General features: G+C 34.2%; 1 protein-coding gene and 2 long non-coding RNA genes across 5 annotated transcripts in view; 1 reads left to right on the forward strand and 2 right to left on the reverse strand.

Moving 5' to 3' along the window:
• Positions 1-15,993, reverse strand: part of Rrp1 (Recombination repair protein 1) — a 28,627-nt gene that overhangs the window by 10,881 nt on the left and 1,753 nt on the right. For 2 of the 3 annotated variants that reach the window (XM_069055993.1, XM_069055984.1), the window contains 2 exons: positions 13,939-14,025; positions 13,817-13,882 (listed from right to left, as the gene is read on the reverse strand). In XM_069055993.1, the coding sequence (XP_068912094.1) occupies positions 13,817-13,882; positions 13,939-14,025 (153 nt within the window). Of the gene's footprint in view, positions 1-13,816; positions 13,883-13,938; positions 14,026-14,679; positions 14,895-15,993 lie in introns of those variants that run through there. The other variant, XM_069056000.1, reaches the window with a different exon arrangement.
• LOC138136829 (uncharacterized) lies at positions 7,751-9,080 on the forward strand. The gene is made up of 2 exons (XR_011161449.1): positions 7,751-8,647; positions 8,703-9,080. It is a non-coding gene; the product is annotated as an uncharacterized lncRNA (long non-coding RNA).
• Positions 10,021-11,264, reverse strand: LOC138136817 (uncharacterized). Its single transcript, XR_011161444.1, has 2 exons — positions 10,806-11,264; positions 10,021-10,747 (listed from the first exon to the last, which is right to left on the reverse strand). It is a non-coding gene; the product is annotated as an uncharacterized lncRNA (long non-coding RNA).

Below are 15,993 nucleotides of genomic sequence, written 5' to 3' on the forward strand. Positions count from 1 at the left end.
CTCCGAATCGACCACCCTTCTGCTAATTTGGAAAGAATGAGCACTTTCGCGTTTTTGGTTAGATTAGACATTTTGTTTGTCAAAATTGACATTGATCATTGACAAAATATGTAAGTGCATTTTACACCGTAGAAAATTAGGTGTACTCTATAATTTTGAAACTAACTGTAGGTATAGTGTTCCCATTTATAATTTGGTTTTACTGGCAGCCATGCTGTCAGGGAGTTAAATACTCCGACAATAGGCAACTACCGCCATAAATCCTAAGACTGTAAAAGAAGGTCTGTTGTCTGACCAGGCAATATCTTCACGTCTATTGCCAAAACCACAACCCCAGCCCCTAATAATTACAATTGCACTGCCATAAAACCAAATTATAATTGGGAAAACTATACATGGGGTCTATTCCGTATTTTTTTACCAGCCTGTTTAAATTTAACAACCTGTTAAAATATTAAATACGTTTCTCTGATTGGCGATTGTCATGGTTACGAATCTTTAGAGGCTGTTAAAATTATGTAATATTGGGTGATTCAAAATGATTGTGGCCAAGTATGGCAAGTATGTACGAAAATTTATGTGGCAACTGTGTGGGGAGGGTAGAGTTGACATTTCCTTGACAGTTCATAGTCGAGCAATTTTGTAAGTTGTCAAATCAATGTCTAATGGAATTGAAAAAATCAAATGCACGCTTATGAAATGTCATACAAATGTCAACTCTACCCCATTCACACAGTTGCCACATAAATTTTAGTACATAGTTGCCATACTCGGCCACAATCATTTTGAATCACCCAATATGTAAATTACAGAATAGACCCCAATATGTTAATGTTAATAAATACCGTTTCGTAAATGTCTGTGGTTCTGGTTTGTTAAATTCTTATGTAAAATACAACTCTTGACATGGACATTGCCAATTATATTTCTGGCAATGTCCATGTCACTCGTTATACAGGGGTATTCACGAGTAATAATGGGCCTAATAACGTCCCGACGGAACCAAATAAACATATTTCTCAAACGAGTAGATACAAATTAATCTTTTTATTTTTTAATGAATCCAAGACAATTTTCAGTTGTCGTTACGTGACATCTATTAAACCTAAAATGTATTCTGTGTTTAAATAAAAATAACCTAAAAAATTCTGATTATAGATGTCAACTTCATGTCAAATTAAAAAAAAACTAAAACCATGTTTTATTTTTTTTTAAATAAATATATGTATATCCTGTTCACGTTGGATCGAACACCAGTGGTGCAAATCGCACACATTTGGCATTAATTTTCATAGTAATAGGTCAGGTCATTTGCACCACTGATGTTCATTCCAACGTGAACAGATATTAAATCACCCATGAGGGCGATGAAAATGTATAACTGGTTGCATTTCAATATTTGTTAGGCCCATTATTATTCGTGAATAACCCTGTATTACTACTGACTATTTAATTCATCTGTCACTTAATGTTCATCAACCAATGAAACAAAGTAAACAAACTTAATTTTAGTGATTTCCATGGTTACAAAAAAATTGCAGCGGATATTGGACTAGTAAAAATAAATATCATCGATTAGTTCCCACATACATCAAACGTGCGTGTTCAGACAATTAGAGCGCTTGCTTTCATCCAATAAAAAATGTTTATCGCGGATAAATCATGCTCCTAGTCTGTCTTCTGTCAAAAGCGGATAAAATTTCATGTTACTCCTGTCAGATTCTCAAATTGTTTTTAATAATTGTGTTTTTAATAACTGTAAGTATGTATTAAAAATAAATAATTAACGTTAAAGTTTGTATTCTGGAATTAATCTTGCCAAAAATAACGCGACCTAATTTTTTAAATCTGATAAATTTCCCAATATTCACTCAAACATTTTTGCTATAGACAATTTTACTCGTTGAATTTGGGCATTTTTATTCAGAGGTTAAACCCTTGAGCCAAAGCTCTCGGGTATAACCAGAATAAAAATGTCCAAATTCAACTCGTAAAATTATCAAAGCAAAAAGTTTTCCTAAAATTGAAAAATTTATCCTATAAAAAAATTAGGTCTTGTTATTTTACCTTCGAATATTGTACAGGTGAGCAACAATAACTGATTCAGTTGGCAAAAAAAAATTTTACATAAAATTTTCAAGACCGAATTGTACTATGGCGGACAATAAATTTAGGCCGGCCTGTCATTGAGTTGACATCAAAATGTGAAGCTGGCATTATGTTCAACTAACCCCATTTTCGATTTTTGTCATTCTTGTCATCGTGACAGCGATAATCAAAATTAAAATTGGGAAAAGAAGCGTGCACCAGAGAGAAGTGCTACTACAAATCAGTTATGCTAGTGCGTCATGATCTGTAAGTTACGAAAAAGGCGAAGGAAACGCCAAAAAGCTTGAAAACCTTCAGTTTGACAAACTGACACATCAGTCATAATGACAATAAATGGTCGCTTGCATTGACTTTTTTGAAATGTCAGAAATTTGCCGGCCTAAATTTATTGTCCGCCATTTAATAATAAAATGGTTTTCTCGTTGGAACATGACATAAAAGTCACCAAAAATCACCAGAATTTATTGTCAACTCAATCAGTACTTGTTGCTCACACGGTACTATGCCGGCCAAAAAATCAAAATGTAAACCATACTTATTGTCATTATGATTACCGTCTTGATTATGAATGTTATTTTTTGGGTGCTAAATTTCAAAACTCAAAATTATTTTATCATTTCTGCTACACAGAATGTTTACCTCAGGTACGACTGCTCTTATGGGTCTGTCACAAGAGTGTTAATGTTAGTGGTAATGTTATAATGTTAGTGGAGATGGCAATAGTGATGTTAGTAGTCCAGTGTTCACAATAATGTTAAGGGGCCTCATCTCGAAATCGTAGCCCTATACTAAACCAATGTAAACGCAAATTACTCTTACAGCTGTCAACGTGGTGTGAACTGTCACTGCGGCTGCGCCTGCGTGAAATTCTCGATGGTGATTGGTAGATGTTAACGAAGATGTTAACATCTCTCTTAACATCGTTTCTAACATTAACATCACCATCACTATTATTGTGAACGGTTGAACGTTTCACCAATGTTCTGAAGATTAACATTCTGGCTAACACTAACATTAACACTATTGAGTACATTTACACGGGTCGCTAACGCCGGTTTTATTTAAACCGGTGTTGTTAACACCAGTGTTAATTGACGTGTAAATTGGATTCAACGCCGGTTTTACTAAAACCGGTTTACTAACGCTACACGACTTTACCAACAGGCGTGACGTTACTAAGCGGGTGTAAAATGTACGTGTAAATGGCCACCTTTGCTTAACACCGGTTTTGAAGCAGGCCTGTCGTTGGCAACCGCTCAACAACAAGCGCCGACCGCCAACGCCGATCTCGAAGCATTTCGGTTGGTCACACTGCGAAGAGGTTTTAGCTCACACCACGCCAACACCGATGTAGATTTTAACGCCTATACAACACCTCTTGTGTAAACGCCCGTTTTAAACCAGTTTTAACAACACCGGTTTTAAATAACTACATGGTACATAGTACATAGTAGTACCATGACCAACTTCATTAAACTATGTTATGGCCATTCCAAATGTCGAAAAAAAGTAAACCAAATGACAAGTCGATGATGGAGATGAAGTGGCGATATCTAGTGAAATTTAGAATAACCACACATTTAAAAAGTTAAATATCAGGTTATGTTATATGCCACTTCATTGTCAAAAACTGTCAGTTTATACGTTTTCGTCGTCATAAAAGTATAAACTGACAGTTTTTGACAATGAAATGGCATATAACATAACCTGATATTTAACTTTTTAATGTGTGGTTATTCTAAATTTCACTAGATATCGCCACTTCATTTCCATCACCATGGCCTACTAAATCTGAACTGCGCTGCGCTTATTACGGCCGTAACAAACTAGCTGAATGATTGATTCGGCTAACCTCAAAAAATCTACCCTTAACTAGCGCCATCTCTTTAAAGATATTAAACTACTTGATGAATTGTCACTTTGGCGGCAAATCAACTATCATTTAAATTTCGTTGAATTTCATCAAAGTTGAACCAACATGACAGCAATTATTTTCAAATTCCCAGCAAACTCCAAACGCGTGCAAAATGGATAAAAGCTATTCATCAATTTTGTGGTAATTCTAAACAAACTTATGACACAAAAAAAGAGTATTATTTATTTAGTTTTAATTCTTTACTAGATATCTCAAAAATTAACGACTACAGCGTTATATGCCAAAAACATTTTAAAGAAGACTGCATAAATATATCAGGTAAAAGAAATCGATTAATTGAAGGAGCAGTACCCTCTGAATTTGTATGTAAAGATATTTATAATCTTTGCACCTTATAAAATAGTTATGATTCTTAGGTCATTTTTGATCCTAGCCCACGCACAAGTAATGCAGTTGATATGGAATCCAATCGAATGTCTATACAAAATTCCAATTCCAAGTCTACACAAGTAGAATTTACACCTCAATGTGAAGTAGAAAATTTAAGATATCACTGCAAAGTTCTAAATTTGAAATTGAAAAGAATGACAGAAAAGTACAACAACTGTTTAAGTAAATTAAAAGATCTCGAAGTTGAGAATGGAAAAAACTCAAAATTTTTGAAATTGGCAGAGAATATATCCGAAGGCGTCGAGAACAATGATGAAAAGGCCGTTTTTCTCACGAACGTCATGAAAAATGTTTGTCGAAAGAATCCTTGATGGTCGGAAACATCAATTCGTTTGTGCACAATTTGGAGATTTTGTTCCCCAAAAGGGTACGAATTTTGCAGAAAACATTTGGTTAAACTCCCATCAAAAATGACCATATCTCGTTACTTAGGACCTTTCAACAGTTCTACTGAACTGACTAAAAAGCGTCTAACGGCCGAAATTGCTCAATTGAAAAATCCAGTTGAACGCATTTGCTCTTTAATTATTGACGATATGTCTATTAAAGAAAAAATGTGTTACAGCCGATCCGAAGATTGTATATATGGTTTAAGCAGTTGTAAAACGGACACTGTTGGCAAAAAACCAGATATTGCGAATAAAATGCTGTGTTATGTGATCCATGGATTAAGTGCAAGGTATACAATACCTGCCGGTTATTTCTTTCATGCGTCTTTAACACCAGAAACCTATCACAAAATAACTCTTAATATTTTGGAACTCCTTACTACTCATGGGTTTATTGTATTGAGAATTGTGACAGATGATTTTTCTGCAAATGTTAAGCTTTTTAAAACACTTTGTAATGGCAATCTTACAAATTCTATTCCACACCCCTTTTTGGCGCCCTTGCCCCTATTTTTAAGTTTTGATTTCTGTCACGCTTTAAAAAATGCAAGGAATTTATTTTTAGATCGAGAAATGTATTCCAGCGAAGGTTTAATTTCTTCAGACTATTTAAAAAAAATGTATGCCCTTCAAAAGGATTTACCTGTAAAGCCCATTAGATATTTAACAAAAAAACATTTGTATCCGACAAATTTTGAACAAATGAATGTCTTAAGAGCAATTCATATCTTTTCGCCAGCCGTTAGTTCTTCACTAAAATTTTTACAAGAAAATAAACATCCTCAATTTCAAAATGTCAATGGTAAAATTAAATATATTGAAACCTTATACAATTTTTTCCAGATACACAATGTTAGTAGTAGAAACTACTACATCCGATCGCTAAACAGTGCCGTTGCTCCATATATTGACATTTCAGATGAACGGTTACACTGGTTAAATGTTACATTTCCAAATTATATTGAAGATATTCAAAATTCTTCTTTTTCAGCAGGTTTACAGGGTCTAACAAAAGAAACTGCTCACGCGTTAATATTTACTTCAAGAAGTACTTTTCTTTGTGTTAAATTTCTTCTGCAGCAATCTGGATTCTATTATGTTTTAACAAGGTCTTTTAGTTCTGACGCTGTTGAAGGCATGTTTTCACATGTCAGACTTAGGGGAGGTTCAAATGATGCAATTGATGCCAGGACTGCAGAATATGCTTTAAGACAAATATTGCGTTGTGGCATTGTAAAAGCCTCCAACTCTTCTAATACCGCAACAACACCAGGGTACATAGTGAGGGAAGAGTGCAAGAGGAGCAAGCTGAGAGTAAAAGCGGGAAAGAGAGCGGCAAAGTTCGAGGACAGAATGGGCGGAAGGGAAGAATGCAGGATACTGACTGAGTGCTATAGAGAAAAGAAAAAGAATGCGGATGAGAAGGAGAGAGAGAAGTACTGTAGGAGGAACGGGTATGCCAGAGAGGAAGTGGAAAGAATGAGAGCGGAAGGAAGATGGATGTGTGCAGAGCTGAGCGAGAGGGACAGAGATACGGACAAGCAGGAGAGAAGGGAGAGAATCAGAGAAGCGAGGTACAACAGGGAGTATGAAAGGTGCGTGACAGAGGAGGTTCCGGTGTATCTGGGGAGAGAGAGCACGAAAGAAAGGAAAATGATGGCGAGATTTAGATGTGGGAACGAAGAGAGAGAAAATAAGTACTGGATGGAGGAGGAGGAAAGAATGTGCAGGATGTGCCGTGAGGAGAGAGAGACGATCGAGCACATGTGGAGAGGATGCGGTGAAATGAGAGAAAGGGAGGAAAAGGAACGGGGAGAAATACTGAACGAAGACGGAAGAGAGATAGGATGGATGAAAGAGGTATGGAAGAGGAGGGAAAGGATAGAGAAGGAGAGGGGTGGGGAATAAAAGAAAATGTAGGTTAATTTAAAAAAGAAAAAAGAATGATTTTGGAATTGTAAGTTTATTTAGAACTGTAAAGTATAGGAATCCTTTAAAGCCCGTAGGGTAAAATAAAGTAAAGTAGTAGTAATAAATTTGTGGGACTTTTAAAAGAGTTGGCTGATATTGCCACACAAATTTTACCACACTTAAGTTCAAAAAATCCTTGTCAACAATTGCTTACTACTTTGCATCCTCATTTAATAAAGAATTCTATTTTTAGCTGCGATAAACACAAAGATAAATTTTGTAAAGTTATTCTCCAATTACTAATGAAACCAATTTTAAACAACATTTGTTTAGAAAAAACGGATTACATAAAAACGAAATCCATTCACAATAAACCCATAAGCAGGAAGGTTTTAAAATTATAAATTTACAAGAAAGGTATTGTCTTCCTGCAGATAGTTAGTTTTACCTTCCTTTTTTCTATTGTGTTCTATCCATTTTCAGATTTTGTAGTTCCATTTTATATATAAATATTATGTTTCATAATTTGACTATTGTAATTAGGTATTATTCTTACTTTCATGAAAGGTATTCGTGAAAATTTATTTTGGGTCAAAATGTCAAACTAGGAATGTGTTAACCTAACAAAATAAATACGTTATACTCGTATTATTGTGATTGGATAATTGCAATTCAGTGTTACATTTTCCTTTTCTATTTCGCTAACAGATGGAGCTAGTTAAGGGTAGATTTTTTGAGGTTAGCGGAATCAATTGCTCCATTGAAAATCTGAGCTTTGTTACGGCCGTAATAAGCGCAGCGCAGGTCAGATTTAGTAGGCCATGCCATCACATGACCAACTTCATTAAACTATGTTAACGAATTTCTTTTCTAGTACTATCGGCGCCAACGAAATGTGAACGAATTTCTGGTGCCATAGAAACGTCTTCTGTTTTGTTCTACATTAAATAAAACTTTGTTCAGTGGCGTACTATATGTATGAAAGTTAAGAAAAGATTTCTACATATGTATTACCTATAACTTTCTATTACAATTTTACAATTTTCCTCGAGTTTGGCAACAGCCCTCGCTTTTCCCATATCGGTCAAGTGTCGTGGCATGTATATTGTTTAAAAATAAATTAAATCTGTTGACAAATTATGTTTGTGAAAATTGTCACAAATCTGACACATTAACGCACGCCTATGATTGATGCTACAACACACACTAGGAAAATTTGGCGTTCACATTTCGATGGCGCCGATAGTACCACAAATTTCCCGAAGAACCTCAAACCATTTAGCTCTAACTCCACTGTCGCTGGGAAATTGAAATAAAGGTTTTTCAGAATTGCCACAAATAATGCATTTAATGAGCATTTTCAGAGTTTTTTGATTGACAATATTTCAGATTTGACGGCAATTTTACCTTCATGTCTAGCAAACAGATGTCACCACTTCATCACTATCCACCATAGACAACACAGTAAACCTATAGAACGCAAACTCCTATGCATTTTCCTCGTTTTTTTGAAAACGCACCCACCACAAGCCGTCAGGGGACGCTGCCGTTTTATAAAAATAAAAATCGCGGAAACTTGTGCCAAAATTTAAAAAATTATATTTTGACATATCAAGTCATAAGTAATAAATTTACTATTGTGAGACTTTGCACCGTGCAAAGGTATCATAAACCATGTGGAACTCGCCATAAATTTCCAAATCCAATTAAATATCCTGGGCGTTTTATGGAATGTATTAAAAAGACGGGTAACAAGCAGTTATATACTTTGGAGCCTATGAAAGTGTTGGTATAACAGCTACACTGTGTATGGACTTCATTTTTCCAGCAAAGACTTCGACACGAACAAATGTGGCCGTACCCTCGATACAAGATACAACTTCCCTCCTTTTCCAGTCCAGATTTACTTCCAGTAATAGCAAAAAAATATTGATAATTATATTTTAACTGAAAAGTACTTTTTATAGAATTTTCATCCGATCTACTGATCTACGACCTTTCTACTGAAGACACTATAATTGTGTAACTCCTGTTTTATATAGTAATGACGATGAAGATATAAATTCTTATGATGTGAAAGTCTCAAAAAGAAAATAAGAAAAGCTGAGCATATTCAAAATTATAAAAAGGCAGAATGTCGATCCAAAATTCGGGTTGCAATGTACCGAAAACGTATAAAACTTCATGCAAAATTCGATGTCAAAATAAAGAGCAAAGCAATGCAAGGCAAGGATGCGATAAATTTCTGTTTGCCGCAATTGAGGAAAAGAAAGACCAAACCAAAATTTATAAAAATGTAATGGAAATGTATCGAAAAAGATTGAAAATAATAACTTCGAAATAAATGTTGTCTTTTAGTTTAATAAATAATTTACTTTAAATTAAAATAAATAAAAAAGCCAGGATATCCAGCTGGCTGTGTCTTATTTTGCACCTACCACAAGCCAGTAGATGGCGTCGGGGCACAAAAAACTATGGGAGTTTGCGTTCTATAAGTTTACTGTGTTGTCTATGACTATCCACATAGACAACACAGTAAACCTATAGAACGCAAACTCCTATGCATTTTCCTCGTTTTTTTGAAAACGCACCCACCACAAGCCGTCAGGGGACGCTGCCGTTTTATAAAAATAAAAATCGCGGAAACTTGTGCCAAAATTTAAAAAATTATATTTTGACATATCAAGTCATAAGTAATAAATTTACTATTGTGAGACTTTGCACCGTGCAAAGGTATTATAAACCATGTGGAACTCGCCATAAATTTCCAAATCCAATTAAATATCCTGGGCGTTTTATGGAATGTATTAAAAAGACGGGTAACAAGCAGTTATATACAGGGTCTCTATAAATGATTGTCGGGTCCAGCCAGCCATGGAAACTTGTCAAATTTTGAATGTGCCGCTTTGTTCGGCAAATAATGAATGTCACATTTTCAGGTTAGGTTGTTGGCTTTTAACCAGAGACAAGTTTCAACTGTGCTTTACTCTTGCTAACATTAATGTATTTAATATCAACAATTATTGCCCCCATCGTACCGCCACACACTGTACAGGAATTGGTATGAGAACAAATCGAAACAGATAAATATTGAGAACACCTTGTCCCCGTATACCACAATACAATACTTGATACTGCCTTTTTGTCTGCTTTAGTGCTTTCACATTTCTTGTTTTATGCTAGTGGTAAATGCGACCTAGACTGAATTGTCGAATATGGTATTGACTCCCATTTTTTCTTCCAATATAAATAACAGTGTTTTTCATAACAAATGAGTCTTACTGGTTTTTCAATAAAATCAAATGTATTCAACAACATAATTTACAACACTAAATAATGATAACAAATAGGTATTTTTTTATAAAATAGATTGAAAATGTCCCCCATTAACTTCTAAACACTTGACAGTTCTTCATTTATTTTCAAAAATATTTTGCAGCATTTCTTAGTTAAGGGTACAGCAACACTGCTATCCACAGTTCCACACACCAATTTTCAAAACATGTAAAGGAGTCTACAAATTGGTGTGGATTCTCAGCACTCCAAATTATGAAATTGAGGTGATTTTCAAACTGATTACATTATTAAACACAACTTTGATAATCTGCAGGTTGGAGTTCTTGTACAACACTAATTTTATTATGATGCAGTTGTAGTCTATTTTTAATGATTTTGTGACAAGTGCTTCGTGGTACACCAGATTGTTGAGATAAACAGGCTATGGATATCTGTAGAGACTTTTCCACCATTTCTTTCAAATCCTCGAGTATTTCATCAGATACTGGTGGTCGTCCTAATGATTTACCCTTGCTAATTGTTCTGATTGTTAAAAATCTGTTCACAATTCACTTAATGTGAATTAACAATCATCTTGAATGTTGTTCAGATATTTTGCTGGAATTCATTTTTACAAACAGATAATTCCCCATTACTAAACCTTCCATTTCGAAAGTAAAAAACAACAATGAACGTGTTCTGTTCAACAGAATAAACCATTGTAAAGAAAATAAAGCTAAAATAAAACATAAAACATTAAAGCATAACCTCACAAATTTTGCCAGTGTATTTACCTGTAAAAGCGGACGTACTTGCAATTTTTATTGAAAAATACAGATTTTTGGTGTATATTAACTGTGATTAACTGCGATAAAACGAATATAAGGAACCAAAACTCGACTGACAAGTGCAAACGAAACGTCATTCACTAATGTCAGAAGTGACCGTGAAAACGAACTAGAATTTGGCATCGGTTTCAAAAAAGCGGAACAGTAAAAATTTTTTCCAAGGCTGGCTTGACCAGACAATCATTTATAGAGACCCTGTACTTTGGAGCCTATGAAAGTGTTGGTATAACAGCTACACTGGGTATGGACTTCATTTTTCCAGCAAAGACTTCGACACGAACGAATGTGGCCGTACCCTCGATACAAGATACAACTTCCCTCCTTTTCCAGTCCAGATTTACTTCCAGTAATAGCAAAAAAATATTGATAATTATATTTTAACTGAAAAGTACTTTTTATAGAATTTTCATCCGATCTACTGATCTACGACCTTTCTACTGAAGACACTATAATTGTGTAACTCCTGTTTTATATAGTAATGACGATGAAGATATAAATTCTTATGATGTGAAAGTCTCAAAAAGAAAATAAGAAAAGCTGAGCATATTCAAAATTATAAAAAGGCAGAATGTCGATCCAAAATTCGGGTTGCAATGTACCGAAAACGTATAAAACTTCATGCAAAATTCGATGTCAAAATAAAGAGCAAAGCAATGCAAGGCAAGGATGCGATAAATTTCTGTTTGCCGCAATTGAGGAAAAGAAAGACCAAACCAAAATTTATAAAAATGCAATCGAAATGTATCGAAAAAGATTGAAAATAATAACTTCGAAATAAATGTTGTCTTTTAGTTTAATAAATAGATTACTTTAAATTAAAATAAATAAAAAAGCCAGGATATCCAGCTGGCTGTGTCTTATTTTGCACCTACCACAAGCCAGTAGATGGCGTCGGGGCACAAAAAACTATGGGAGTTTGCGTTCTATAAGTTTACTGTGTTGTCTATGACTATCCACAACATACTTCATACGAAGCGCATTTTAATGGAATTGGAATGGCCATAACATAGTTTAATGAAGTTGGTCATGGTAGTACATCGTATTACAACTGATTCTTATAAGTCTTACTTAATGTTTATGAAACATTTAATCAACACAAATTTTCAAAATACTTAGAAAAGAAAACATTATAGTCTATTTTTTAATCAAAGAACCAACCACGACCTGTTGATTTAGATTTGTAAATATAAAGTTTTACTAAATTTAGTGAATTTAAAGATATCTATTGGCTATACCAGCCAACGTCTGTCATTTTTAATGTCCTTGAAAGTACGCAAACTCGCAGCTAAAATTTGAACGTGTTAATAAAAACGCCTCGCAAAATAAGAATTTTTCTCCCTACCGGTTAGAAATGTAGGCTGTGGATACCTCATTTGAGGTGAGAAAATTCAACTTTCTCGCTAAGGTAAGAAAGTTAATCATGAAATGTTTATGGTAAAACTGTACCAAAATACAAATGTCAAAAGTGAAATAAGTTATTGATAAATGAAAGCCAATTCAATGAAGTAAGTTGGTAGGTCAATCATATAATCTGGAAAATAAACAGATAAGCTAGGTAGGTAGATTACTTTACCCTGTTTATATCAAATTTTCGAACAAACCTCAAATCTTCAAATGCGATGACAAGTTAATTAAACAAATAACACAGCCTACTATTCAATTCTCAAAATTTTCGTTTTAATCACGAATATAACCATCTTTTTTTACTTTTTTCAACAAAGTTGTGCCGGTAGGGAAAAAAATTGTATTCAAACCTTGTTAAGAAAGTGTCCTTGCAGACCTTAGGCACTTACAAACCTCGTCTACGACTCGGTTTATAATCTTTGCCTGCGGTCTGCAAGAAACCACTTTCTTACCTTGGTTTGAAATATACTATATTAAACCCTCAAATTAATTGTTATTAACATGCTGCTGGAACCGATCTTTGCCGATAGTTCTCCTTCTCCCTGCTAAACTCCTCCCACCGCGCACCTCGCGTGTCAAGAGATAGGTAACGCACTAGCATACCGGGTGATTTTAAATGATTGTGACTTTTTTTCTTATGTTGGGAACATTTTTCATAAATTATTTTGGCAAACTTGATACCTTAATCAACACAAGTATCATAAAATGGTATTATCCTGCTAAAGGTCGATCTGGTAGAATAGTAGCTGTAAGAGTGCAGGATCATTAGCGGGCAACATATCCTAATCGGTTACCACCAACATTTAGCTACATTTTTTGAAAGCATAGTTACGTAAAAAAAAAAAAAATGTTGCTAGCAATTCGGTTTAATTTTTTTTTTTTCCATCTTTTGGGCAAATGTGGAAAAGTGACTCCAATTTTCGTAGCCAGGCTGTATTTGTTATAAATTGTGTATAAATGTGTACCACGACCTGCTATATTATAACCGGCCTGTTCAAAAGTGTAATTTGAGTGATCCCCGCAGAGCGCTAGTGTACGGGCGCTTTTTAGGGATATTATTCATCTTAAGTTTTTGTCACCGAAAGTTTTTCTCGTTCAAATGACATTCGAAATTAAAATCAAAAGTACAATTGTATTCAGTATTGTTTTAGAAAGAAAATGTGAACTTACTGTACTCAATCTTAACTCTAAAATCATGTCTAAACATATTTTTCCGCATTTTTTTTTTCTTTAGAAGCGCCCATACTGTGGCGCCATCATCGGCGAAAATTGGCTCTTTCTGGGAAACATTTTCGCAGTGCTTTTTTAATGAAATGAACAGGCCGGTTATTATATAGCAGGCCGTGATGTGTAATTATCATTGTTCAAAAAGTAGGTGAATTTGTTGTTACCTAAGCAACCTTTAAAGCTTTAGTGTTTTAAAGGCTCTTTTTCGCACGCATTTTAGTGTCAAAAACAGGGATTATGATTCAGGTATAATAAACTTATTTAAATGAAAATGATATGTTACTACGTAAAGACATCTGATGGTATAAGCAACTATTAAAACTCACCTTAACAGCAACAGACTTCTTGACATTACTAGTACTTGCATCTTCATTCATCTCAGTTTTGGTGATCTGTAATATTATTTTTAAATTTTCAAAACTGAATAATGATTATGTTATAACTTTACTTGTGCTTTTTTGGATTTCGTTAGTTTTTTCTTACTAGTATCATTTTCATCTTCTGGTTTCTTTTTATCTGCTTTAGTAGGATTAGCCTAAAATACATAAAGGAAATAAATAACGATAATAATGGAATTTCATACAAAAATTACAACAAATAAATACTATTACGAGTATGATCGTATTTTATACTAATTGTAATTGGTTTCTTATTATTTAAAAAATAAAACAAAATTAATGTAGAGAATACCGCCCATAAAGATTTTAATAAAAAGCGACTTTACTTTATTAACTGGACTGGAGCTTCTACAAGTAGGAAAAGAACGTGATCTAAAGATATTAGCTATTTATCTACAACTACCGCATAATCTATGGATTACTAAGAGGATTTTGGCAATATGTCAAAATTAAATTTAATATTTAAACAATCAAACAGCACAGCTGTAAAAAAACTAGGGGGATGGAAATCACCCGCAATTGTCGAAGGTTATATCGACGACAACCTAAATTTAACTAATATTACTATACTTCGTCCAGCGAGAGATTGGGAGATTTTAAATTTTAGGCTTTTAACCAACACTACAAAAACCACTAGAATATATTAATTAGAGCCTAATTTCAGGGCAAAAATGTTACTGCTTGAAGGATAAGTTTCAAATTTTACATGCGCTAAGTATTTACTACTTTCTTTACGTAGAATTTAGTGATTTTTATATCAACCAATCTCTTACTGGACAAACTATACCTACTGTATAAATTGTGTCCTTGATTAGCATGGAACGCGTTAACGATTGATTGAAGTGTAACGATTTAACCTCAAAATTTAAAGTTTTAAATTTTGGGATAACGTGGGCACGAAGCTTTGTGGTGAATGTAAAATATAAAAATCTTCTACTCCAATTTAAAATGAATTGAAACTGATACATGCTTCTACACTTTGAACACTATTGGCAATGGTGAAATGTAACGAGTATTTTTTATTTGTTCTTTTTATACACTCACCGGCAAAAAAAACGGAACACTAATTAGTCAACAACAAATTATTCCCATAATACCTATTTTGATGTATTTTGACCAGGAGGCAATGATAGCAAACATAACCTTGAGCATCAGCATGGGCTATTTTATTAGCAATTTCGCATAAAAACAAATTTTTTACTTAAAAACCTTCTTTTCTTAAATTTACCATTTTTATAATAATCAAGCAACCTGGTTAGATTTTTATAACTTTTGTAATTTTTTATTGTTGTTAACTTCGAATTTAAGTGCAGAACGTAAAAAAATGCCTCTAGCTGGTGTAAATATTGCCAGAGCAGTAGCTTTGGTTGAAGACTGTTGTTGTTTCCGACAAATTTCCGATATGCAGCTAATGCTATTGAGGCTCCTCTTGCTAGTCGTCACAGAGCTGTTAGAGGTTTCAAGAGACTAATTGAAAAAGAGCAACCACATACCGCGACGATAGATTTTTAAATAATAATGGTGTTCCGCTTTTTCTGCCGGTGAGTGTATTTAACCAATTCTATTTTTTCGTCGATTATTGGATCAATATCAGTAATAATATGTAGTATTGTTAATATCATTTAAAAACATATATAAGTCGTGCTAGGCTAGAATGAAAACACTTTAGGGAGAACACACCAATAAAGTTGCGCAGTAGAAGGAATACGTTAGTCGAGTCCATTTTTCAAAAGCTAGGGGTAGGAAGGTAGGAACCGTTAACCGGTCATGCTGCCTCAGCGCCGTACCTACGTTAGTGCTCTTTTGTGATTTCCATTAGCAGGATTCGTTTCGTTGTTTCGTAATTTCTGGGTTGTTTTCTATTATATACATGAAAATCAGTTCTTTTCTTCTATTCCAAAGCTGAATATATCATAATAATTAAAATAAAGGCGTATTTACCATGCCACCATTTCAGAACGCCAATGATTCGCCACTGAACAAAACATCAGTGACAGATTTGGACGACTCAACATGTTCTCCTTAAAGTTTTTACACTCTAAAACCAAATAACCACCAATACTACATTCTACCCAGAAAATCAACTGGAGACGTTGAGTGTTCTC

The sequence above is a fragment of the Tenebrio molitor genome, chromosome 1, assembly GCF_963966145.1.
Source record: "Tenebrio molitor chromosome 1, icTenMoli1.1, whole genome shotgun sequence".
NCBI classification, from domain to species: Eukaryota; Metazoa; Arthropoda; class Insecta; order Coleoptera; family Tenebrionidae; genus Tenebrio; species Tenebrio molitor.